At 34.8% G+C, this 25,923-nt stretch overlaps 1 protein-coding gene and 1 long non-coding RNA gene across 2 annotated transcripts; both read left to right on the top strand.

Moving 5' to 3' along the window:
* Nucleotides 1–6,671: 6,671 nt before the first annotated feature.
* LOC121417256 lies at nt 6,672–16,495 on the top strand. The gene is made up of 4 exons (XR_005970334.1): nt 6,672–6,954; nt 11,279–11,345; nt 11,886–12,001; nt 14,424–16,495. It is a non-coding gene; the product is annotated as an uncharacterized LOC121417256 (long non-coding RNA).
* A 2,335-nt stretch (nt 16,496–18,830) lies between these two features.
* Nucleotides 18,831–25,616, top strand: LOC121416575. The gene is made up of 4 exons (XM_041610067.1): nt 18,831–18,952; nt 19,939–20,025; nt 22,125–22,255; nt 25,160–25,616. Exons 2-4 carry the CDS (start codon nt 19,983–19,985, stop codon nt 25,364–25,366), a joined length of 381 nt encoding a protein of 126 aa, XP_041466001.1. The 5' UTR covers nt 18,831–18,952; nt 19,939–19,982; the 3' UTR covers nt 25,367–25,616.
* The last annotated feature ends 307 nt before the right edge of the window (nt 25,617–25,923 follow it).

The following is a 25,923-nucleotide window of genomic DNA, read 5'->3' as shown; positions in this document are numbered from 1 at the left end:
TCCACAGGGTAGTCTTTTAGGCCCGATTTTGTTTATAGTTTATATTAATGATTTTTGTAGATCATCAGATGTTCTTTCTTTCATTCTCTTTGCGGACGACTCTAACTTATTTTTTTCACATAAAAATCCTCTTCACCTTGCTAATACAATAAACTCTGAACTAAAATTGTCACCCAATGGATAAGAGCAAATAAATTGTCAATAAATTAAAAAAAAACAAAATATATGTTGTTTAGCAACTCTATTAATACACTTCCTGTTGATATTATTTTGGATGGAACTCCCTTGGAAAAAGTATCCCATATTAAGTTTCTTGGAATAACAGTCGATAATAAGCTCTCATGGAAATTCCACATAGATAACATATGTAAAACTATTTCACGCAACATTGGTATAATTAACAAGCTTAAATTTTGTTTACCATTATCGTCCCTGCTTACATTATATTCATCCCTTATATTACCGTATTTAAATTATGGAATTTTAGCGTGGGGCAACACACATCAAACACTCTTAGACAAATTACTCCTATTACAAAAGAAGTCTCTTCGTGTCATATGTCACAAAGCATATTTGTCTCATACTGACCCATTATTTTTGGAACATAAAATATTGAAAATTAAAGACTTGTATTTGTTCAATCTCGGTCAGTTTATGTACAATTATAACAATAACAACCTCCCAAATGTATTTCATTCAATGTTTCCAAAAAATCAATCCATTCATAACTATCCAACAAGGCGATTGGGTGAATTCCATTTACCACTTCTAAGAACTTTGCTGGCTCAGAACACATTTATATATGAGGGACCGAAGTTATGGAACTCACTTCATAATGATATAAGAACTGCAAAATCTTTGAACTCTTTTAAGACTAAATTCAAATTATCTCTATTAAAATCTTATAATGTATCCTCAAATTAAATCTTATTCATCATCTCTGTCAAGAGGTTAGTCATCATTTTTACTATAAAGACTATAAAACATAATTCATCCCTTTTTTTTAATTGAAAAAAAAAAAATCTGACACAAGTCCTTCCCAATTGTGCTCGGTTTTTAACCTCATATATTACTTGTATCTATCCTCTCATCTTTTTTCTCTTTCCTGTCCGCTTATCCGCCTTCCTACCGCTTATTTATTTACGGCATCAATCACATTTTTCGCGCATTTTATTCTTTCCAGGTCATTTTATATATTTTTTTCTCCTTTTATACACATTGAATCCAGTCTGCTTGAGTCCACGATGGCATGTGTTCTACCTACGTTTAGCAGCACCCATCCATCTTCTCAGGGCATTCTCCCCTTTCTCTTTTTTTTTCTTTTTTTTTTTGGGGGGGGGTGGGAAGGGTGAATATATTTTTGGATATATTTTAGGACGGTTTGTTTTGTCCTATACAAACTATATTTTTTGATATCTTCGTATTTTATATTTTGTGAGTATTTCTCTCTCATTTTTTTTCTCATTTGATTACATATGTCTGTATTTGTACTCTGTTAATGGTTTTGTTATCTATTTTTGAGGGGCCCACATTGTACAAGCATTGCTTTTTAGTGGGTCCCTCCATTTCCATCCTAATTTAATTTCTATTGAGAATTAGTATACTTATTTAAAACCTCCAATGTGTTGCCCAAATCGTGTAAGTTTTTTTTTTCACAACATATGTATTATTAACTTTGTTTCTTTGCAATAGATACAAATACTTATACGGTATACAATTTGTTTTTGTTTGATGGAAGTGAAATAAATAAAATTGAATTGAATTGAATTGAAATCGCATTTTGCTCATTTTGTGAAAATGTGAATGGAACATATCATTTTATTTGAGGGTAAAATTAATTGAAAGAATACTTATATAACCAATTTGAAAGATTGCAAGCCTTTATTTTGGAGTAAAGACCAAATTAGTTTCAAATCGTAGCCAATCGTACGACTGCTATGTCGTCATTACGACTAGATATTAATTTTGTTTTTATTCGAAGAAGGATGATAGCATAGTCACAGATTAGAACATAGGTATTCGTACGATGATTTCGAACATTACACAGTAAGATGTTTTAAGTCTCAATCTTTGCATCAAATTTTACTACGTTTTATAAAAAAAAAAGAAGCTTAATGAAGCTTTTCATTGAGAGAAAAACAAAAATCAATCAACGAAATTCAAGGAATGGAATCTGAAATTAGGACATGGCCTCTAACGAACGTAACAAATCTTAATGGATCAGGGGGTATATGTTGTAGAAAGAGTTGCGCTTAAACGCAAGTAAAAAAAAATCAATCGCAAGTCCCAAATATGCGCTGTTGATTGGTTGAAAATCGAGTTACGCATGATTTTTAGAGTTGCGATTGATTACAACTTTTTCTGCAACGGGTCCCAGTACTCTTGTTCCATAGGTTATATTTAATAAGGGTCTTTGTAGATTGAATCAACGTTTCATTAAATTTAGTCCTATAATGGTAATACATGAAGTTCCATTGTTCCATAGGTGGAAATGAAAGGCGTTTTTTAATATATTAAATGAATTAAACCATGTTTAGCCATAAATTTGCATGAGACTCGAAATGCCTAATTAAAATCGCTGGTTATTATTTATACACACACATACAACGCTGCTCACAATATAAAAACTTTATAGTACTTGATTATTACGAAAAAAAAGTGTGCATAAACAAAACTGACTTAAGCTTTTGATATATTCAAATTCAAACCGCTGTTTACGTTTTTTGACACTTGTTTAAAATGTTAATCAAACACTGCAAAGCTCAGTCAGCAAACAGTGTTATATGAAATCTTTAAACAGCGGGTTTTGGGGTTGTTTGTTTTTACTATAATATATTTTTCATCATTTTGTGTCACAAACACCATAAAAATTGAACATTTAACCTGTTTAGTTATATTCTGATTATCAACTGACGTTTCTTTCCTTGTGCTAAAGTGAAGTACGACAGTAATTTCTCGTGCAGATTCTTGAAAAATATTCCTATACGTCCTCCAAATTACGCAATCACCTCCAAACTGCTGCAAGCCGATAATTCAGTGCAAACAATTTACCAGAAGAAAAAGTCACCAATAGTTGGTAAAGTCGTTCGTAACTTAAAGGTCAAGTCCATCCCAGAAAAATGTTGATTTGAATGAATAGGAAATATAAAACGAGCACAACGCTAAACAAAATAAATAGTGAGTGGGTGATGTCATCAGTCTCCTCATTTGCATACCGACCCGGATGTGCATATATTTCGTGAAATTAAGCGGCACTTTAAAATGTCATAACTTTCTTATTTTACATCCAATTTTAATAAAAATTTTCAGTGTTATGCTTGTTGAATTCTTCTCTTTTATTAAAATTATTATTTTTTGTTTAGGTGGACTTGTCCTTGAGAGGAACTTTATGAAGCACCGACTTGTCAACTTGTCAGAAGACTATACGGTCTTCTACTTGCTGGTGTAATAGCGCCATCTACGGCAGTTTGTAGCAGTTGAGGAGAGAAAAAAATCGGCCAGAATCTGGAATAATCACTTTTCCCCTTTCTTGCCAAATAATGAAATGCCAATAAGATTTGAGGTTATAGTTTTATACTGTAAATGAATAAAGTGATTTAGACATATCATGTGAGCTTTACTATTGTGCTGATTCTTTGCTTTAGAACCCCTGTCACACGTTAGCTTGTGTGAAAACAGAACCCCAACCCCAAAATAATAATAATAATAATTGTAAACTTATATTGCGCAATTTCTATTTTGATATACTCAACTGCGCATTACAATACATAACAGATAAGCAGAAAAACAATTATTAACAGGATAAGCAAAAATTTTAAAAGTAAAATTAAGTTCGCTAAATTAATCGAAGAAAAATGAGTAAAGATTAATTATTTCTACAAAATACATAACCAAAAACATGAAAAAGTGACTTCTTTTTATTAAAAACTCTCTTGAAAGAGGTGGGATTTCAAATAATAATGATGATGATGACGATGATGATAATGATAATAATATTAACGAAAAAAGCCTAACTGAATGAATCAAGGAAATAAATAAAAAAATAAAAGAAACAGGTCAAGGAAAGTTTTATAAAAATTGATAATAATAGTCAGTTCTTATAAAGCGCATAGCACATTATGAATAACGTCTCTATGCGCTTCAAAAGGACGTGGTTGTTACTATGCCGGCTGTAGCCCAACCAGCCTTCAAGCTCTCAGTGCATTTCAAGGAATAAATATAAAGTCAAATCGAGCTTTAGATCACATTCAATCCTTTTAGGTTTTAAAGTCTGAAGATTTGGACTCCGTTACCGTAATCAGTTTTAGGTTTCAAATCTGAATCAAAATTTCGACATCGGTGTCCTAATCTAAGCCGGTCTGGATAGTTATTTGAAATACGTATACTTCATATTATTTTTAAAGACAATTATATATAGTTAACGAACAATGCAATGAAAGTTTGACCGAAGATGTATCAAGGTAATGAAATAAATCGACTTTTCAAATGCCGAACCCATCCCAACAACATGATGATATGAATTAAGAAAGAACATTCAAACAGGGCTAATATAGCATTCAAAATTATTTACGAAGTGCTCTCTTACAAAAGGGGTTAGGTCCATTTTCATCAAATTAGATTTTTTTTTGTCTCAATCTGTAGATTTTTAGTAGTTCTTTTAGATGATATCAAAGAAAAGTTGAAATTCACATTAAAAAATGATCTAAATTGGCAAAAAAAATCACTTTTTTTCCAAACGAGGTAAGGTCCATTTAAGTTTAGTTGCAAAAGGGGCTAGGTTCACACAAATTTTTTTTTTGAAAAAAATATTTAAAAAATAAGAAGACAGGTAGATTTCTTTTATACCTAGTTTTATATTCTCATGGTAGGGTATCATGAAAATTTAGTTTCGCATAAGAATATTGCAATGTAGGAGAATTTAAATTTTTTTTTGTGGACCCAACCCCTTTTGCAAACAAACTCTTCTATAGAGCTCATTTTGTCAAAAGGGCTTAGGTCCATTTTTCAGAAATTTTATTGTTCTCTGTCTCAAAAGCTCAAAATTTTTAGTCGCTCTGATGAAAACAAAGTACATTTGAAATTCACATGAAAAAACGTGAATGAAAGTGGCAAAGAAAAATCATGTTTTTTCTATCAAAATAGACTGGATTCATTTCAGTTTATTTGCAAAAGGGGTTAGGTCCAGACAGGTAGATTTTTTTATACCAAAATTTATGTTCACATGATAGGGTAGTACTTCATGACAATTTAGTTTTTCATAAGAGTATTGCAGTAGTGAAAAAAACATGGTTATCCACGGAATGGTCCAAAGTGGACATAAACCCTTTTGCAACTAAACTCTACGTTGAAAGTTATCTAGCTTTTTAAACTTTCTCAGCATTGATATGCATAAGTTTGGACTGATTTTTTAACTTGTAATTTACTTGCATTCCAATCAAAAAAGTAAAAATGGCAATGCAGGGGCGGATGCAGGATTTTCCCAAGGGGGGGGGGCATTTTTCCGAGGATAAAATTGTCACGCAAAAAAGGTTTTAACCAGAAATTAAGGATATTTCCTCCCCGCAAACATTTGACAAGCAAAAAAAAAGGTCTCCACTTTCCAAAGTTTTAATGGTATTTTACGTTCCAAATTATAATTTTGCTTCTCAAAGTGTGTGTGTGTGTGTGTGTGTGGGGGGGGGGTCACAGGCCGGCTGTGCCCCGCCCTGCATCCGCCAGTGTGACACTGGCCCTCTAAAGTTGAATGAATATAAATCGATCAGGAATATGTTTGATCTAGACGCACAGTTATAGACTGAATCATTGTTGACTTTTGTCGCTGATCCGCTATTTGCACCGCCTATTTACTGTGGTATTCATATCGGGGAAAGAAATAGGTTTGGAACCAGCAAAATCGAGACTTTGAACCATCTGAATGCAGATATGGTCAGTGGTAAAAACGACCAAAATGGCGGGTGAGGTAGGCCTATAACAAATATCGCGCTGCACTTTTCTTTCTAGTCAAGAAGGTACATCGAAGGATTCAGAACTCGGTGTTGGCACAAGTGTACCTGACGCGTCACAACCCATGCAAGGGACCTATCCCTAACCCCCCCCCCCTGACGATAACTTGAAGACATTTTTTTTGTTATGGCACGAACTCCTTTATTTGTGGTTGACCTTTTTTGGGGCAATTTTTTTGCGGACGATTTTGCTCCCCCTGGAAAATCCTAAGTACGATACTGGGTGTTGGTATATCACACTTTGAGTTGCATTCTAGACATCGCGCCCCAATAAAAAATAGATGAATAAAACTTATGATGATTGCAAATTTGAAATGAATATATAGAATAGATATTATAAATAAGATATAAAGTCAATCAATTAATCATTGACCAACAAAAGATAGAAAGAAAAAAAAAAGAATTATTAACCAGGCTAAAAAAAACTCGAAACTCCATTTGATTATCATGTTATGTTTTGTTGTGGGGGAGGAATTCAAGAGGAGTTTTTACCATAAATCTTTAAAGTCTGAAATTATTTCAAGGTTTTCCCAAGGGACGAGATCGATTTAAATATTATTTTGTTTTCCGTTGGCCCTAGACCCAAATCTTCAGTCTCTGTTCGTCGGTTGGTCCACTTGACTACCATGACTACTTCTTAAAATATTTAAAAACTCCTCGGTCCAAACAGACGACGGCCAGCTATCTGTACGTTGGCCCCACCAGTTTACTTATTAACCTGACCTACGACTGCAAGCCAAAGCAGCACGTAGAGAAGTGCTGCTTCCAATGCGAATATACAATCTTTTCTGGTTTCCAACGTTGTGTGAGCGCGGTTACGTTCAATAGCCGATTTCAAGAACGTTTCTTCTATTTTTGTGTGTGTTTGAGATTGGACTCTCAAATAGCCCTCCTTTTTTGAGGAATTTTTCGCAACAGTTACGGATTGTTCATCAACATATGCCTAAATGTGGTAAGTTTTGCATACCGTGTAATTAATTGCGATGGTTTTTTGTTTAATATGAAGGAAATGTGTATTATTTCAAACGGTAACAGAAAAAAAAAATGATTCGAGATTCACATCCCGTTCTTACTGTTTACAGTACGGATATATTGAGTTCTGATACTGGTGTGATTCAGGAATATCATTAATATGATTTATCATTATGACTTTTACACCAAATCATAGATTTCAACAGTCACATCTACACTATTTTGGTCCCACAACAAAATTCACCCAATTTCCAACACAGAATTTAAACAAAACCTCTATACATAATATATATGGATAATCATATTGAAGGCAAATTATTAAACTTTGATGAATGGAGCTATATTCATGATTACTTGATGACATTTTCACATATTATTGTTAAAGTTATCAATGGTAATGTATTTTTATTGTCATTATTACACCTAGAATGATAATCTTAGACATCATAATCATCGTTGTCGTAATTATTATTATCATTATTTCATATAAATACATGCATATACAGTATATATATATATATATATATATACATATATATATATATATATACTTATATAAGATGAAGAAAATAAGAAAGAAACGAAGATACAGAAGAGAGGGGAAAAATGAAAGAGGAAAAGGAAAAAAAAGTTAAGGAAAAGGGGAAAAGAAGTAAGAGAAAATAAAAAAAAGTCAAAGAGGGAAAGAAAAAAAAGAAAATAAAGAGCAGAAAGAAAGAAAAAATATAAAAAGAAGAAGAGAATTAGAAATAAAGTAACAAAATCGAGCACTATTATGACTAGAAACGTTACAATAAGCATGATAAGACAATAATAATTGAGCAATAAGATAGAACGAAGACCACACTGGCTTGAAAATAATTCCACATTCCACGAAAAATAGCAATTTCCAAATGATAAAGAAAATTGATACCTATCATTGTTGCACTGGTCAAAGTATGTTGAAAGGACCCCATGGAAGAACAGTGGTATTTTATTAATACCGCTGAAATCCATATGATCTGTATGATATGTTAAATTGAGCATGTATATATTTTGTCTTTTCACATGGAAATGAATACAAACAAACAAGGGCGCAGTTAGCGATATTAAGCACACTAATAGGGTGCAAAGATTTACCATGTTTTGTTTCATTTCCACCAACGCAATTACACTCATAACAATAGTGAATTGAAGTACATTCAAAATAATCATCATTTAATATTCAAAATCAATATCTGATGAGAAAAAAATAATCTCTAAAATATTGGGTAAAAGTGCTCCTTGAGGGTAGTTATTTCTTTTGGGCATTTTTATTTATCCAGTTTAATGAAAAACCATGCTAAAATAATCGCTGCTGATTTTTTAACCTTACTGGACAATATGCTTCCCGTATTAGGCAAAATACTGAAATTGATTTGACGCTTAATTACCCTCGTGGTGGTAAGAATTTTACCCATTTAATTTTTTTTTTTTTTTAAGTGATGCACTTATAAAACCTGTAACACGTAATTACAGGTCATCACTCTATCTAATATATGGTGTTATCGAAAGTACCATAGCATCACTTAATTAAAAACAATCAAAGTAAAACATAAAATTTGGTACATATTTATTGCTTATATCAGGATTTTATTCATTTTATTTTCTCAATTTTTTATATTTCATTTTCCCCTTTGTTTGTGTATGTCTTTTTTCTTTCTCTCAGATATTGATTTTGAATATTATATGATGATCATTTTGAATGTACTTCAATTCACTATTGTTATGAGTGTAATTGCGTTTGTGGAAATGAAACGAAACATTTGTAGGTTTCAAAATTCAAAAGAATGATATAGAACGGAATTGAATGCTAAATGAATGGAAATGAACTATGTGTGCAGAGGTTGGACGAAATATTTCGAATTGAAACGTCCTTTCATTAATTTAAATGCAACTCTGATGAAATTGGACTGGACAACCTATGTTAACTAATATCATTAACCTGTTTTCACTTAAGAGCCAACATTCATTACTATGATCATCATCATCATCACCATCATAATCATCACCACCACTATCGACACAAATACATGATTGTGTTCCGGGTTAGTAATGAGCCAGTGTTATTTTAATTTCCCTTAAATAACTTCATAAAGAGCAACTCGTTTGGACTAAAACTTGGGTTGAAATAAGCATTCATAAAAAAGGAACTAAAATAGACCTAAAACTAAAATAATGTCTCTATTGCATGTTAAGATATACACACCATTTGCATATTAAATAACATTAAATAATCATGAGAGTGCTGTCTCAAACAAATATATTATTTACAATATTCTGAGAGAAATAAACCCTACATATTATTTTTCTTGAATGCCAAAATATTGGTACAAATCCGTATATACAAATATTTTCCTTTAGATAAGGGGTAAAATATTACATAAATGTTTTTGTTTAAATTAATATTCTTCATGAAAGAGGTAAGTATTCAATGCTACTGTATTCTAATACCATTAAAATCATTATTTTGCATTATGTCAATCGATTCATTTAATGCAGATTGTAAAATGTGACCTGGATTTGTGTGTAATTTAGTAGTATGTACAGTATGAATGCCTCGAGTATCAAATTCGTGTGTTATCATTTGGACATGGGCCTATAATACTCGCTGCTATACTGCTCAGAATATTGTATTATCATAATTACGGGTATAGGGAATCAACCCAGGTTGAGGATTGGAGATATAATTGATTCATATATAGGTATCTATTCGGAGTTCATTTTCTATCCATGGGCGGAAATCCCAGGGGGGCAGGGGGACGCGCCCCCTACCAAAAATAGTTCGGAGGAAACAATATCAAATGCCCTCCCCCCTCCAGGCTTGGCCCCCCTATTTTTTCCGTGTTTTATGATGGAGAAAATGCATCATTCGCAATCGATATAATACATGTACATGTATTTAGGACTAAATGACCTTACATTTTGGTTGAAAAAACTTTATAATACATGTATTTATGACTAAATGACCTTAGATTATGGTTGAAAACATTTGTTTTGGTCAATATTTTGGGGGTTAAAATGACTATATTTTGGAGTGATGACCTTTTTTTTCCTTATCAAACTTTCCAGCCCCTGGTCCCCCTACCTTTGGGGGCAGATTTCTACCCATGTTTCTATCTCATATTAATCATTGCATGAACATTCTGATCCATAAAGATATGGAGTGCTAGTGTGAGATAACCAAAGTCTATAACGTGTATCGGAGGTTGTCGCACGATGAGTCAATATGTACACACACAGCGTCTAGCTGGTTAAATATTAACCAGTTCATAAACATCTTTGGTTGGTATTTCCACTCCGTACCAGTGAATAACATGACTGGATCTCGTCACCCCATGGGTACATTGTTGTCATTCCACCAAGTTTTTGTGCTAAGTTTTTTACTTGTATTTTTTTACATGACAATTGCCAATTGAAAGAAAAATTGAAAACAAAAAAAGGTTAGAATTCCATCAGATAATATCTCAGTGACTTTATCGGACAATACTACGAAATTACTCCCGAAAATTATAGGCTACGCTAATGAAGTCAATTTGAACTATGAAAAGAAACTTCTATCTGGTATCAAACTAGCAATGCATGTATATATGAAAACAATTACATAGGCCTATAAGAAAAAATAACGTTAATCGCAAGTGACAACTCTACATAGGGGAATGTCTATCCATTCAAGTACTGTTGATTTCACCCGTACGTGGAAGAGCATGTTTATGATTAGCTGAGCATGGGATTGCAGGGATTTGATATAAATCCAAATTGATTGTAGTTAGTTAGGGAGGAATTCAATTTTAATCCTACATGTTTTTTTTTACTCTCAAAGGATTCAAAATCAAATCCCTTTAGGTTTGAATATTAATTGGTAGGTTTGAAATTAAATCCCAAAGTTTATTAGTCCCTAACTAATGTTCACCTGGATTTATTTTCAAATCCTTGCAATTTAGAGTGAAGATGAACCATTCTTCTTTTGGAGTATTATTAATTTAACTCTTTGCACGCTGAATTAATTTTGGGGGATAATAATGACAGTAGTTTCCATGTTATTTTCGTCAATTCAAGATTTCCATATTGCACAACTGATACTTATTCTTACTATATACATTAGGTGTTATACAAGAACAATTGCCTTTTTTTAGGTTATCAAATTTAAAGGTATGGGGGAAAACTAATTATAAGGATTGCTGAATTTATTAATTGTACGAATGAGCAAGATTGCAACATCGGCGCGCAAAGGGTTAATTGAAAGTAATTTGTATATTAATCATGATGTTTCAATTTTATTTCAGAGCGCCATCTTTGCAGAGAACATAATGAAGTATTTAATAATTGCAGCTGTGTTATGCATCACCATTGGTAATTATATAAAAAAATTTAGGCCTATTTAATTCTACATCTTGTTGCCTGGGTGAATTAATATTTCATATAATATGAATACTTAAATCCCACATTTTCATTATTATTATTATTATTCATTTATTCATTTTATTTTTTCGGGGGGGGGGGTATAAAAATAAATGATGGTCAATGCTTTGGGTTATTGTGAAATAACATGAAAACTAACATGTTCAGAATATCTTTTTTAATTCAATTAAAGAATAACTGCGGCAATGTTTAAATGTATTTGTTAAAAATATCCCCACCCCAACAAAATCTATATGTATGATTATAAGGGGAAGAGCCTCCACCATCGTCTTGGCAGCTTGATGCCAAGAACTGAAGAATGGATAGTGAGAATGTTTCCAATGGAATAGCAATCTTAATAAATTTAAAAAATAGGACTTTAGAATTAAGTAAAAACGCATTAAACTTCACCATATTTACCAACAGCGTGATGTATTTGAAACTATATTCAATCGGCGTGATTTATTGTTTCCGCTTTTCCTTTCTTTTAAGGTGTATCTGATGCCCTCTGGTGTTACAAGTGTTCCGGTGCAAATTGTGCAACCCCAGACACCTTGGAGGACGGTGTTTACATCACAGAATGTGACGATTACACATCTCTTTGTTTTGTAAGTGTGACGTCATGACTTGTACAAGAAAGAGAGAAAGAGAGCCAGTATTGATCACATTAACACGTGGCTCTGTTTGGTGCTTTAAATCCAGAATTGATTCTAACAATCCAGCAAATCTAGCAGTTGAGGTATAACCTATACTCTTGGAAAAAAAAGTGAATTGGAACCATATAGAAAAGGGGTTCCCCAAAAGTTTTTTACTTGCTAAACAACCCCAAAAGGTTTTATAAATAAGGCTATTAAAAGTTCCAAATTGGTTGTTCAAAAGACAACTCTACCCCAGAAAATAATGATTTGACTCAAAAAAAGGAAAATTACACAAGCATAAGATGCATTTTTGAAAAGGTAGATTTTAAAGTAATTAACATCAACGTAAACAATATTTGAGTTTTAGCTTGCTATTTATTTCGCTTCATATTTTTTATTTTTAAAAAGATGAATGAGATTTATTAAAATATAAATACTATAAAGATATATATTAATTGAATTCTTCATTTTTTTCTCCCTTTTCTCCAAATTCATTTAATGTCTTCTTGCTTACTTGCATTCTTCAATTCGAAAAAAATCCAAATGATCTGTCATTTGCTTCATATTTGCCCATTAAAATGACCTGAAAACTATTATATTATTTGAATTTGATTTTGGCTTAATTTCCCCTTTTCCACCCAAATGGGATTGCTTTGCATTTTATCAAAATTTTGTGGTTATTATTTTGTTATACATTATTCAATTATTTCCCGTACTTGTCTTTTCTCATTGATTTTGTGTCACTGATTTAAAAAAATGGAATTATTATCTTTTTTTTATAATCAATAATATCAATCGATGTTTTACCGACTACCTAATAATCATTTTCCCTTTTTCGTGTTTGGATAATTGAATTCGGAAAAAAAATACGATACGCTGTCTAATTGTGCTTCGGTCGACATGTCTCAAAACGACGACTTGTTTCCACATTTCTTTATATTCCAACCACCCAAATCAACCCATGTTAATATAATTGTTTTAAAAAATCTTCTACTTTCCAACTCGGCACTTGCTTGTTTCGGCCCATTTGGTAACAAAACTCGGCCGGGTGCAGAAACAAGTCATGGACATTGAGGAGAAAACGATAATAGCCCGTGGCTGTACGAAGAGAAAGACCGAATGCCAGAATTTATGCTATAACGGGGATAATTACAGAATTTGTGAATCCTGCTGTTTTGCCAACCTTTGTAACAGTGCAAGACATTTGACCCCAAATAACGTCATTTATGTATTTTCTCTCGCCGTGGCTTTATTCACTGTAGTCTTTGTTTTATAGAACACACACTTGCCTTTTTGTGCCTTTTCAGTTCGAATCATTCCTCTAACATCGGTTCTGCTTCTTTAAAACTTTTGAAGTTGGTTCTTGGAACTTCTTTAGAAATATGCAAATAATAGATTGATGTAATTCATCGAAATGATGAGGTGATTAGTTAAATATAAAGATTAACTTTGGGCTGTGATTGCATTATGGTTTATTTATTTTTTTATTTCCTTTTTGATTTCCCCTACTAATCCATTGGCACTTATTTGAACAACATGTAATAATGCAAATCATTGTGGTGTACATTCCCCCATCTCACCCCTAAATTCCTTATATTTTTCATCTCTCTGAACACACGCATTCCTATGGCATTCTGCATGTATGTGGTTGTACTGCATTTCATAAATCTATTTTTTTAACAACTTGATGATCCCGCTGTTGTCAACGCCACCAAATTATTATCCATTCCCTAAACCTTTCAACCAAAACGCTCTCTTCCACAAACTGAAACCGAATGTTCTTTCTCTTTCGCCACACATGTCGATCATCTGGGCAACCGCCATTTTCCAATATAATGGTATTTACAACATTATTAAAAACGCAAAATCTCGTTCCCAATCACCCCACCACCGCTGATACTACCATTGCTATAAAAACACAACCTTAACTACCGTCACCATCACTATCAATAATACTTCCGCAACCGTTGCACAACCTTTACCGACAATATTGTTCACAACGTCACCAACATCACCTAACCCGAGACTAACCTTTCATCGTTAATTCCGCTATCTATAACGGCAACACCAACACCATCTTCACCGCCATCACCATTACCACCGCCTCGTACATGGCAACTTTTCCTTTACTACAATAACTGCTCTGCTAAACACCACGTACTTTGTGACAACAATGCTCCTATCGCTCCTCTCCAAACTCTGCAACCCCTGCCATTTCCATCGCCATGCACCGCGACTACTAACAACCAACTACTGTCATTGCAACGACCATTGCCTCTAAACCTCTTCCCAATCTGCCAACACCACATACTCTGCTCTTGCAACCTCCACCACCACTGGCGTCACAACGGTACCACCATCCCTGGCAACATACCTCATTGGAACCTGACAGAGTCAGAAGGTCAGCCACTACGGCAACGTCCACTACTCCCGAGGCTGCACCACAAGAAAGACCGAGTGCCAACCAACATGTCACGGAGAACCGGACCATCAGCTCTGCGAGTCCTGCTGCTTCGCCAATCTCTGCAATGGATCAGCTCCAGTTCGGATCAACCTCGTTCTCCTTATAACAACATTCCTAATAGGGGTCTTGCTACTGCGGTGTTGATAGCTAGATCACTCTCATTATAACAACTTTCCTAATAGGGTCCCTATTAACACGATTTCGATATATCGCTCTCGTTGTAACATCATTCCTAAACAGTGGCCCCTTACCACGGTGTTTATACCTTGTTCTCGCTATAACAAGATTTCTGATATGAGAACTGTTAGTATGATGTTGATACACACAACTAAGAACTTTTCACTTTAAAACAAGAAATTTATAGTGTCGGAAACCTTGACTATAATCGGAGAGCAATAAAGACATTACCAAACACAATTACCTACCTACTGTGCTCAAAAGAACAACTGATCACTATATTCAAAGCAAATTGCATAGATATATTCAGATCTTTTAATTCTGTTCTTATCGTGTTGAATAAATAGGCCTGTAATAGTAAGAATATAAGCATCATGATTTCCAGTGTATGTCTTCTATGGTCGATAGCACATCGCAATTAGAAATGGTCTAGATAGCCTTATTGAATTAAGAATCTGATTCAAAGATGTCATCTTTTACCTCAAGGTAACAGTTTACATGTGTTTATTTATAATTTATTCAAGGAAAAAATGAATGTAATGTGTATTAGATATGGCAAACCACAATGGGAAAATTAATACTTAGAGTTGCAAGTTTCCTTAACAATCCTCAAAAGCAATTCGTGCAAAATGTTTTAAACATGAAAATTTAGTAAATGAAGCTTGGCATCTCGATAAATCATAAATCATTTACCATTTCTTTTTTTCATTTTTAAAAATGTTATTATGCTAACATGGTATTTACTTTCTGAAACTTTGTCATGTTCAAAAGGATTTACAATGCCATTTATTCATATTGTCATAGAATGTCAAGAAATATAGAAAATAATTTTCGCTCTCACTCCTTTCTTTTTATCATTTATGTTGACTTTCTGAGAAAAATATTACTCAGGAGTCATCTGTGAAATATGTAAAAAAAAAAAAAAAATTGGTAGGCTGTTGCATGTGATGTACTATAATCTATGAAACTTTTTATAGCAATAATATAGTCATGATGGTAGCAAATATGAGACTAAATCATGTAGCATGTATAGCATTTTGAATCAGACGAACTGTCTATACAAATCATTGCAAATAGTCACAATATACCATACGAAATGGGGAAGAAATGATGTTAATTATGTATAGTCCAATTTACGATATTTGTTCATTCACAGGGGTGGTATAATAGATGTTTTATTTTGGTTTGTTGGAAATAACATTTGAGTTAGAAATATATATATATATATATATATATATATATATATATATATATATATATATATATATATATATATATATATATATATATATTTCCATTCAATTATTACTAACATGTCTAAGTAATATGACGAATGCATGGGCCAGATTATTTCCATAAGGAAGTCCGAAATGTAGGAATAGATGATATCACTCTGAAATTTTGCTGTACATATATTACGCTTTTTTCACGTAACTGAAACACAAAAATGATAGATATCAAAATAATTTTTATAAGATTAGTGTTGTTCAAAAAGATATTCTGAAGTGTAACCATCATTCATGGTTTTCTAGTTATTTCTGCAGTGCAAATAAGACAATAATAAAATTGTTTAGACAACCAATGTAGCTTTTGTTTGCGTTAAGTTATCGATGTTACTTATTGCATAACATAATTATCATGATAATTTTGTGTCTATGTAGGACCGTAGAACCATGTATAAAGTGTTAACTAAATATAAGTATTTAGGAAAGATCTGTAATACTTACATATTTGAAATTTCTTTTTGTATTCTAATGTAAACCAAAGAATAAGCATGAGAAATTACATTTTTTAAGGAATAAAATTTGTACATAAACTAAAATATCTCCTGCATTTATGATTTGGAGATTCAAAGTTATTGTGAAAAGTTTGTCTATTGATTAGTAGTTATAAACATTTTTTTTACGACAGTGTTCGTTGAAGTAGATTCGCGGCAAGCCGTGTGCGTGTGCCTATATAACGTGGGTGACACGACATTTTCTCCTGCGACGATTGCACCAGGCTTAATTTCGTCTAATATGTAGGTTTAGGATCAGGGCGATTCCAAGATAGAATAATCAGCCATTTTCACTACATTTATTAACCTGCTGTCTAAACGAACGTAGACCTTCAAGAAGAACTTTGCTTTGTGGTAATATTAAAGTACTACTGGGTAGACATGCAGAAAAAACTGACAACCAACAAAATAAGTTGTCCGTAGGTAAATTAGAGCTTAAAATGTTGCGCGTCCCGGACGACACACAACATTTTCACCTATGATTTACCTATAATAAATTTTGTGTTGGTTATTAGTATTGCCCAAACATTCGGCTAGGAAACTAGAAATTGTTGTCAAAATGTCCCGTACGACACGTATGGAATCGCCCATTAGGGTTGCAATACAGATTTATTGTGAAGGTTGTGAGAGTGCGTGTGTGAGTCGGCGTGTGGGTGTATGTGTGGTGTGAGAGTGTGAAAATATGATTGCGAGGGGAACTCCACTGACTGAAACGCGTGAGACGCAATAATGTACCACTCGTTAAAGCATTTTGCGCAGATAGTCTAGATTCTGTATGTGTTGTGACCGGGAGTGTGTGTTCCAGTGGTGTGATGTGATGATGGGTGTTGGGTTGATAGGATGTGTATGTTGTGGATAAATTTTGGTCACCTAACATTAAAAGACAATTTCCCCCCAACAAAAACTTGATTAAAGAAAAAGAGAAAAACCCTACAAGCATAACGCCGAAAATTTCATCAAAATCGGATATTAAATAAGAAAGTTATGACATTTTAAATTTTAGCTTCATTTTACAAAACAGTTATATGCACATCTCGGTCGGTATGCAAATGAGGAAACTGATGACATCACTCACTATTTCTTTTGCATTTTATTATATGAAATATGAAATATTTTCATTTTCTCGTCATTGTCATGTGAAATGAGGTTTCATTCCTCCCTGAAAACCCGGAATTCCATTATTTTAACATTTTGTGGTTTAGGCAAGGAGGTCTTCATTGTCAAATTCGTAAAAATTGAAATATTGTATAATTTAAACAATAAAAACTAAAGAAATAGTGAGTGAGTGACATCATCTACTCTCGCATTTGGATGTAGCTGACCCATTCATATAACTATTTTGTGAAAAATAAGCAAAACTTTGAAATGTCATAACTTTCTTATTCTTCATCCGATTTTGATGAAATTTTCAGCATTGTGCTTGTCTGATTTTCTCTATTGATTCAATTCAACATTTTTCTGAGGTGGACTTGGCCTTTAAGGAAATTACTTGTCACTTGTATCAGCTGGTGGAGAGGATGTACAGTGTACGTGCGTCGAAGTATAAGGATATTGTGTGGGTTTTTTAGGGCGTAAGGGTGTGTGTGTGTGAAGGTGCCGTGGAGGTACCGTGGCCGAGTGGTCTAGGGCGCCTGGCTATACATGGAAAGCTCGGGGTTCGATTCCCGGCCGCGGCACCTATGCCCGTGGGCAAGGCATTTAATCTACAATGCTCTTTTATCCTGCTTTCAAGTAAATCAGTGTAAATGGAAATGCTATATTATATGCATTATTGATAACAAAGTGTGTAAGAAAATGGTAAGATATTTTTGGTGGGTGTCATGTTTTTGTGCGTGTGACTAGAGACCTACATTAGGCCCTATGTCTTGTATGTGACAGTTTTAGCAAAACAATGTTAAAACAAGAGGCAAAATATATCCTGTATACGATGAAATTAGTCGTGGGACCTTTAGACTTATATCCATATCACAAGGGGGAAATGGCGAATGAAATGTAACTGTGAACGTTAAGTCATTATTATGACTCAGTCATAATGAATGGTACAAGATTCACAAGTTTTGAGGCACGCACGCATTCCAATTCATTCTCTTAGTTAATGTGTAACTAGTATTTACATAATTTATGAGGACCCTAAACACCCATCAGAATCCTAGGCGCGTTTACACGTAGCCAACAATGTCACATCGTGAGAGACCTTCCTATTTCAAGTGTACAGATGAATCGGTGATCGAAGTTCACCGCCATGTCTAAGGCAACAGGCATGAACGCGCTACGTCAACGCCAAGTACACAGAAACACAAAATGGCGCCCGAATATTCGTTAATGATTAACGAGAAAGACACAGTAGGCAGATAAACATTTCATTTTTTTATTGTTTGTATAAGGTATGATATCATCATACACCGCACATATTCGTATTAAGACATCTTAATGCGATAAATTAGCATGTAGCTACGCGTCAAGATATTCCGAAGATTGTCGAATATTACGTAGATTTCAACAGGTAAGACTGAATTATTTTGGATGTGTAGTTATTTGAAATAATTGTAATAGTCCCACCTGTCGATAAAGTGGAAAGTGAAAATGGAAAGTCATTGATATTTTGTCGCAAGACAGCACACGGTTGGACTCAGAGTTTACCCAATAATGGGAACAGGCATGTTTGTTGGGTAAAAACATACCAAATATTTTATAATTTTTTACGCAATGTTGCGTTGAAATTTACCCTTAAAACATGCATTTTGCCCAATAAGGGGGGAAAAATACCCACTCAAACAGCCAAGTACCCTTTCTATCCAGGATTGGGTAAATTTTCACTCAGTGTGTTTAGAGTGTGTAACGTATCTTGTCTTTAGCTCCTCTGAGAATTTCGTTGATATAAATATGTGCCAATTATCCTTAAACTCCGAGGCTAAGCTCGAACATGAGAAAAGGTGTAGTTGTAAGTTTGGCAGTATTTTGAAAGTAAAAGAAAAAAACCCCGAAAAATGGCCCATGATTTCTGGGCAATTAAGGTAGGGGCAATTAAGCGTTAGATGCATAACCAGGCACATAGCGTCAATATCATCCCTACTGTAAATTGAAATTGTTCCACAGTGTGGAACAGAGTGTGTAATCATCTTTTCACAGTTGAAATGCTCAAGTTTGACATTATGAATCTTGTGAACACACACACACGAGAGGTGCCCGGAGTATGAAGGTCCACTCACACTGTTTCACGTTTGTTTTTTGTTGCCCCTTTCAATATGTAATATGATTTCCATAAATTCCCATATTTTATGGATCATGCTTTTGAATTCTGTTTTCCTCGTGGAAGCCGATGTTCAATAATGCTTGGATGATATATTAACTGTGTCCTTAAAATCATCCTCAATGTTTTAAGTAAATGACATTTCATGGGGTTCATCTTACATTGTAGATGTCACTATCTTACATAGAAAAAAACTCGTATTAATCCTTTTTATTTTTTCTAATTTTCTTCATCTCAAGGTGGTATTGCTCCTTAATGCACGATATTACAGATATATACCAATATGAAATATATGGTACCAGCCCTCCTTATTATCTCTTTTCTTGGTAAGTTATTCTCTTAAATGATATGATAATCATGATGATATTAATAATTTGTTGTGTTTAGATGTTCGTTTACCTAAACTTTAACAAATAATTAATTACTACTTCAGAACAATATAGCTTTCGGTAATAATTATACAAATTTTATTTATGGGAACTAACAAAAAGTTCATTAAAGGTTTGATAAAATTTCGTAAAAATATCTGAATTATGATTTCTAAAGGTTTTTTATTCTTAAACTTAAAAAGAATATCTTGTTCTTACGTCGTGCGATATGAAATTCCCCAAAGAATGTTTTTTTTCCCAAAAAAATGAAGGTGATTTTATTTATGCGGAGCATTAATAATTAGACACAACATTTCATCAACATTCTAGAGGAAAATTAATCATATTCATTATGTTTGACAATTATGTATAATACAAGGCATGGAGCAGCTGCACGCATATGACGTCACGAATAAAAAGAAGTTTCTATCTTTTAAATTGATTTTGATCACACATTCACCAAGACATTTTTCTATTTTTTTCTCAAATTTTACAAGAACCAACCCAGTGCCATAGTCAATTTCTCATTTAAAGCAGACACGAACCAATAGCTCCACCTCGAGTCCTCAACTACTCACACCTGGCCAGTTTCCTGACCCATAATTTTAATGTAGTCTAGTAAAATAGACCCACTTAAATGATAACATACTAATTAACTAATCAATACATTTATACCGTAATAATTGTGTTACCAAGAAGCGAAACGATTAGTTTTCCTCTCAAAATATTTTAGTTTCTCTATACAAATACAATCTTATGTCAATCTATTCTCTGAATTATTAGTAGATATCTGAAACGTATTTTTAAGACTATATATTTAAACAAGTGTAATGCCTCTGGCCGTCTCACCTGCATCACGCGGTTCAATATAGCAGCAGTGCTGACTTTGAATACTACTCTAACTCGCACAAGATGTTCAGTGATACATGGTTACTCTTATGTCCACTTTTTATGAACGAGACCAATAAACTTACAGAGATATGATGGTTATTCAACAAAAAACCCCAACATGGCCAAAATTCATTGACCATACATGACCTTTGACCTTGATCATGTGACCTGAAACTCGCACAGGATGTTCAGTGATACTTGATTACTCTTATGTACAAGTTTCATGAATAAAATCCATTAACTTTCATAGTTTTGATGGTAATTCAACAGATAAACCCAATTCGGCCAAAGTTCATTGACCTTTGACCTTGGTCATGTGACCTGAAACGCGCACAGGATGTTCAGTGATATTTGATTACTCATATGTCCAAGTTTAATGAACTAGACTAATAAACTTTCAAAGTCATGATGGTAATTGAACAGATACCCCCGATTCGGCCAAAGTTCATTGACCCTAAATGACCTTTGACCTTAATCATGAGACCTGAAACTTGCACAAAATATTCAGTGATGCTTGATTACTATTATGTCCAAGTTTCATGAATCATATCCATAAACTTTTAAAGTTATGATGGGAATTCAACAGATATCCCCAATTCGGCCAAAGTTCATTGACCCTAAATGACCTTTGACCTTGGTCATGTGACGTGAAACTCATGCAGGATATTCAATGATACTTGATTAACCTTATGTCCAAGTTTCATGAACTAGGTCCATATATTTTCCAAGTTATGATGACATTTCAAAAACTTAACCTCAGGTTAAGATTTCGATGTTGATTCCTCCAACATGGTCTAAGTTCATTGACCCTAAATGACCTTTGACCTTGGTCATGTGACATGAAACTTTAAGAGGATGTTCAGTAATACTTGATTAACCTTATGGCCAAGTTTCATGAACTAGGTCCATATACTTTCTAAGTTATGATGTCATTTCAAAAACTTAACCTCAGGTTAAGATTTGATGTTGACGCCGCCGCCGCCGCCGCCGCCGTCGCCGCCGCCGTCGGAAAAGCGGCGCCTATAGTCTCACTCTGCTTCGCAGGTGAGACAAAAAATCACACACAGTTCAATCCCCCTTTAAGCGTTTCTCTATATCGTACAATGTATGGAGCAGCTGCTTGCGATTGACGTCACACATTTTTTTTTCTTTACGTCACATTCCAGGCGTTACGTCAGCCTATCACTGTTGGGTATGTGACAGTGAAAATGACTACTTTGACGGAGCTACGTGCGCAGACCCCTTCTTCAAGGGCGACCAGAGTCTGGCAAAACAACAATGCTCAGGAGACTGTTTCGTAAGTTGACAAACCATTACACAACAAACAAGAACTGCAGGGGCTGCGGAACAGGGGGGCTGGGGGGGGGGGGGCCCCCACTTTTTTCAAAACCGTGTACAAAAACGTATTTTTGTTAGCAGCTGTTCAGCCCCCCCACTTTGAAAACTGTTCCGCGGCCCCTAAACTGTGGCATTTACATGTGTCAAGAGGCGTAAGTTCTTGCGTCACACCCATGGGCGGAAAGCAGGGGGACAGGGGGGACGTGTCCCCTACTCAAAATAGGGACACAATATCAAATGTCCCCCTACTATTTTTGGCCTTTTATGATGGTAAGAAATACGTAATTCAAAATCGAAATAAAACATGTATTTTGGAACGAAATGACCTTACTTTTGGGATGATAGCGTTTTTTCTTTTCTTTTTTTTTGCTTGTCAAATTTACTTTTGTCGAAATTGGGGGGGGGGGATAACCCCCTTTCCTTTGCTTTTCAAACTTTCCAGTCCTTCGTCCCCCCTACCTTTTGGGAGAAATTTCCGCCCTGGTCACACCTATTGTTCAGGAGGGATGATCTATTGCTTCATCCATCCTGAACCATAGGTGTGGCGCAAGGAATTACGCTAGTGGTCTGAGGATACTTAGCGCTGGTTTTGAGCCAAAAAATTTGTAGGGAGCAAGTATCGGCTAAGTATAGCCATATGTGTCACCCTTCTCGTTTTCCTTTTCTCTCCACTTCCTTTTTTTTTTGCTCGTTCTTATTATCATTTATTATTATAGTTATCATTATTATTATTATTATTATTATTATTTTTTATTTATTTTTTTTTTTTTGGGGGGGGCGCCCCAACCCCCGTCCTCCACTGCAACCCAGTTCTATGAGTGGTACATGGACGGCAAAAGGAGGAGAGGGCGATTATTCTGATGTTTGTTTTTAATCATATGCAACCCCTATAGTGGTATTAATCGGTGTACTGAGAAAAAACACCATTCATATTAGGTGTTATATTTATAGTGCTAGTTCAGCACCCATATGTAATGTTATATCCCCTGTGGTTATTATTGTAACACTCTTTGCCGTTATGTTCAACATTTATATTTTGAACATCTCAAGGTGTGGTCCTTTTGGGACACCTGGGATCTGTTTTTATAAAACTTGTTACAATAACAATTCACAAAAAAAACATAGCTACTGAAATTGTTTAATCTGATTGGCCGATAGTAAATTAGTTATAGAAATTGCGCATTCGTTATGATAACGGGTCTTTATGAAACCGACCCCCTGCTGTCGGTATCAACACCACAGTTTTACAATGTAAGCGATGAAAAGGCGATTTCAGGATGTATATCGGGAGAGATGTGCATCTGACTGCTAGTTAGGTACCCATTTTGAGCCTTGTTATCGTTAATTCCTGCTGGAAAGTCCTAAGTGTCACACTTTATTTGTGTCTCAAGCACTTTAACATAGAGATTCACATTGTCACTCAGTCCACTATGCGAACACACTGCGAATAGTCATAATGGGTGATTTCAAGTTCAGTTTTGACCTTTTGGTGTCGGTCAATTTTTACACGAGTCTACCAACAGACATGACAAACATATGGTCTTAAAAGGTCACTCACTAGTCGTTGACATGTCAATATTGAGATCTGGATCAGTTTTACAAATTCAGAACATGTTTTGGAGCTAGGGGAAGCAATCCAAATCGTGCTTCCAACACAAACTCCAGCATCGGACTTGAAATCACCCAATGTGTCTACAGTTTGGAGTCTCTTCACACTGTGACTATGTGAGCCTTTAAACAGCGTGAATCGCATCTTCTCATCGTCCACTTTAATGGAATTGTTCAGCGTTGAAAAGAACAGTGTCATACAGTGTGATCACCCAGTGTTCACATAGTGGACTATGAGAAAATATTATTCAAACTGTCCATAAAATGCTCAGTCAACAGGGCGAAGACATTTTCACACTGTGGACAACTGTGACTGTTCACAGTGTGTTCACACTGGGCGGTTGGCTGAATATGTGATTCACACTGTCGAAAGGATCGAAATAACAGTGTGAAGGGGATTTCGCATTGTGTTCCACACTGTGGACATACTGTGGACACTGTGTTCTTTCTAGTAAGGTTAAAACTCTATGTGACACCGTTCTGTTACCGCAGAGGTAAGAAGGCACGACGTATTAATCCGACCCAACCTAATCCACAATCCCAACCGATTACATGGAAGAATTGGGGCTATATCACCGTTTCAGGTGATGATTGTCATCTAGTTATTGCTTTAGTGATACGATCAACAAGCCCATTGATGGTCAGATATGTCCTTAATATTTCATATGATTTAATTGCTATATTAACACGCGTGTCTACAGGGAAATAATTATAGGTGTGAAACCTGACAGCTCTTTAAGTGCCAGTAATGGGCGGACGGCAGGGATAAGAGGTGGTGATTTTTACCCGATCGGTGAAAAAGCATGAGTATTTGCAAGCAAGCAACCAGGGGACAGACGGCTTCAGGTCCTTTCTGAGGGACCTGGTTATGAAAATTACGATACCCCAGAGGAGCGTTTCATCAATATTTTTCATTGACTCTGATTGGCAGAGAGGCATTGTTACTACGGTAACTGTCGGGTGAAAAAAATGATTTGTGGGATTCCGGTGACCCGGGTTCGAATCCCAAGTGGTGTGCTAGCGCCCTTTGGTAAGGCATTCCTCATTACCAGGTACCTCGGAGAGGACCTTGAGCCGTTGGTCCCCTGGTTGCTTGCTCACAGGCATTCGTGCTTTCTTAGCAGTCAGGTAAAAAACCTCGGTATGGAACGCTCCCCTGCTCAACCGAGTGAGCTATCGCGCTTCCTCCTGCTAAATTGATATTGCTTTTATTTTTCAAAATTCATATATTTATTAATTTATTTACTTTTTACAGAAAGAGGTTTCGACCGATGCAAATGGCAATAAAAAGTATCGTAGGGGATGCGATGCCTGCACTGAGGGATGTACAACTGTAGGCTCTGTAACGACCTGCCGATACTGCTGCTACGGAATGGTCTGCAATGGCGCCACCAACGTTCGTGTCAACCTGATAGCCGCTATTGTGACGTCAAGTTTGGCGACCCTCTATTACTTTTGTTAACACTGTAGAGTACTACGTTTTTATGTTCGAATGCAATAAGACGCAGTCCAATAAAAAAAAAGAGTCAAGACATACATTGTACAAAGAAGGCGAGATCGGCATTTCCCCACATGTTTCATTTTAATGTTGTAGCCCTGTAAAATCGACTATCAACCGAACGATACGACACTCTCTGAATTCAGTACATTGAAAGTCACTCTAAAAGCTTGTGGTGAGGGACCAATCCAAAATGGATAGAAAAGTTGGGGTGGGAAGGAGGGGACGGGGGCTACACATGCATGAAATCACAATTTATCGGTTGGTTTCATTAGTTTATTACTGTATGTACAAAGTTTCATTTGCCATCTCTCCATATTTTCCAATGCAAAGTTCAACATTTGTTTATTTTAATTTCAAAATATTTTTTGATTAATTGAGGATTTCAAATAATCATTTAAATTTCATTTATTATTGCTAATACATATACATGTATTTTTTTATTGATTGATATAATGTAATACAAACTGTTGACCCTAAATATGAATCTTCTTGAAGTGTAAAAACGACACCAGTTTGGT

The sequence above is a fragment of the Lytechinus variegatus genome, chromosome 6 (genome assembly GCF_018143015.1).
Source record: "Lytechinus variegatus isolate NC3 chromosome 6, Lvar_3.0, whole genome shotgun sequence".
In the NCBI taxonomy this organism is placed as follows: domain Eukaryota; kingdom Metazoa; phylum Echinodermata; class Echinoidea; order Temnopleuroida; family Toxopneustidae; genus Lytechinus; species Lytechinus variegatus.
The sequence above is the reverse complement of the archived record's forward strand: the minus strand, read 5'-3'. Positions and strand labels throughout refer to the sequence as shown.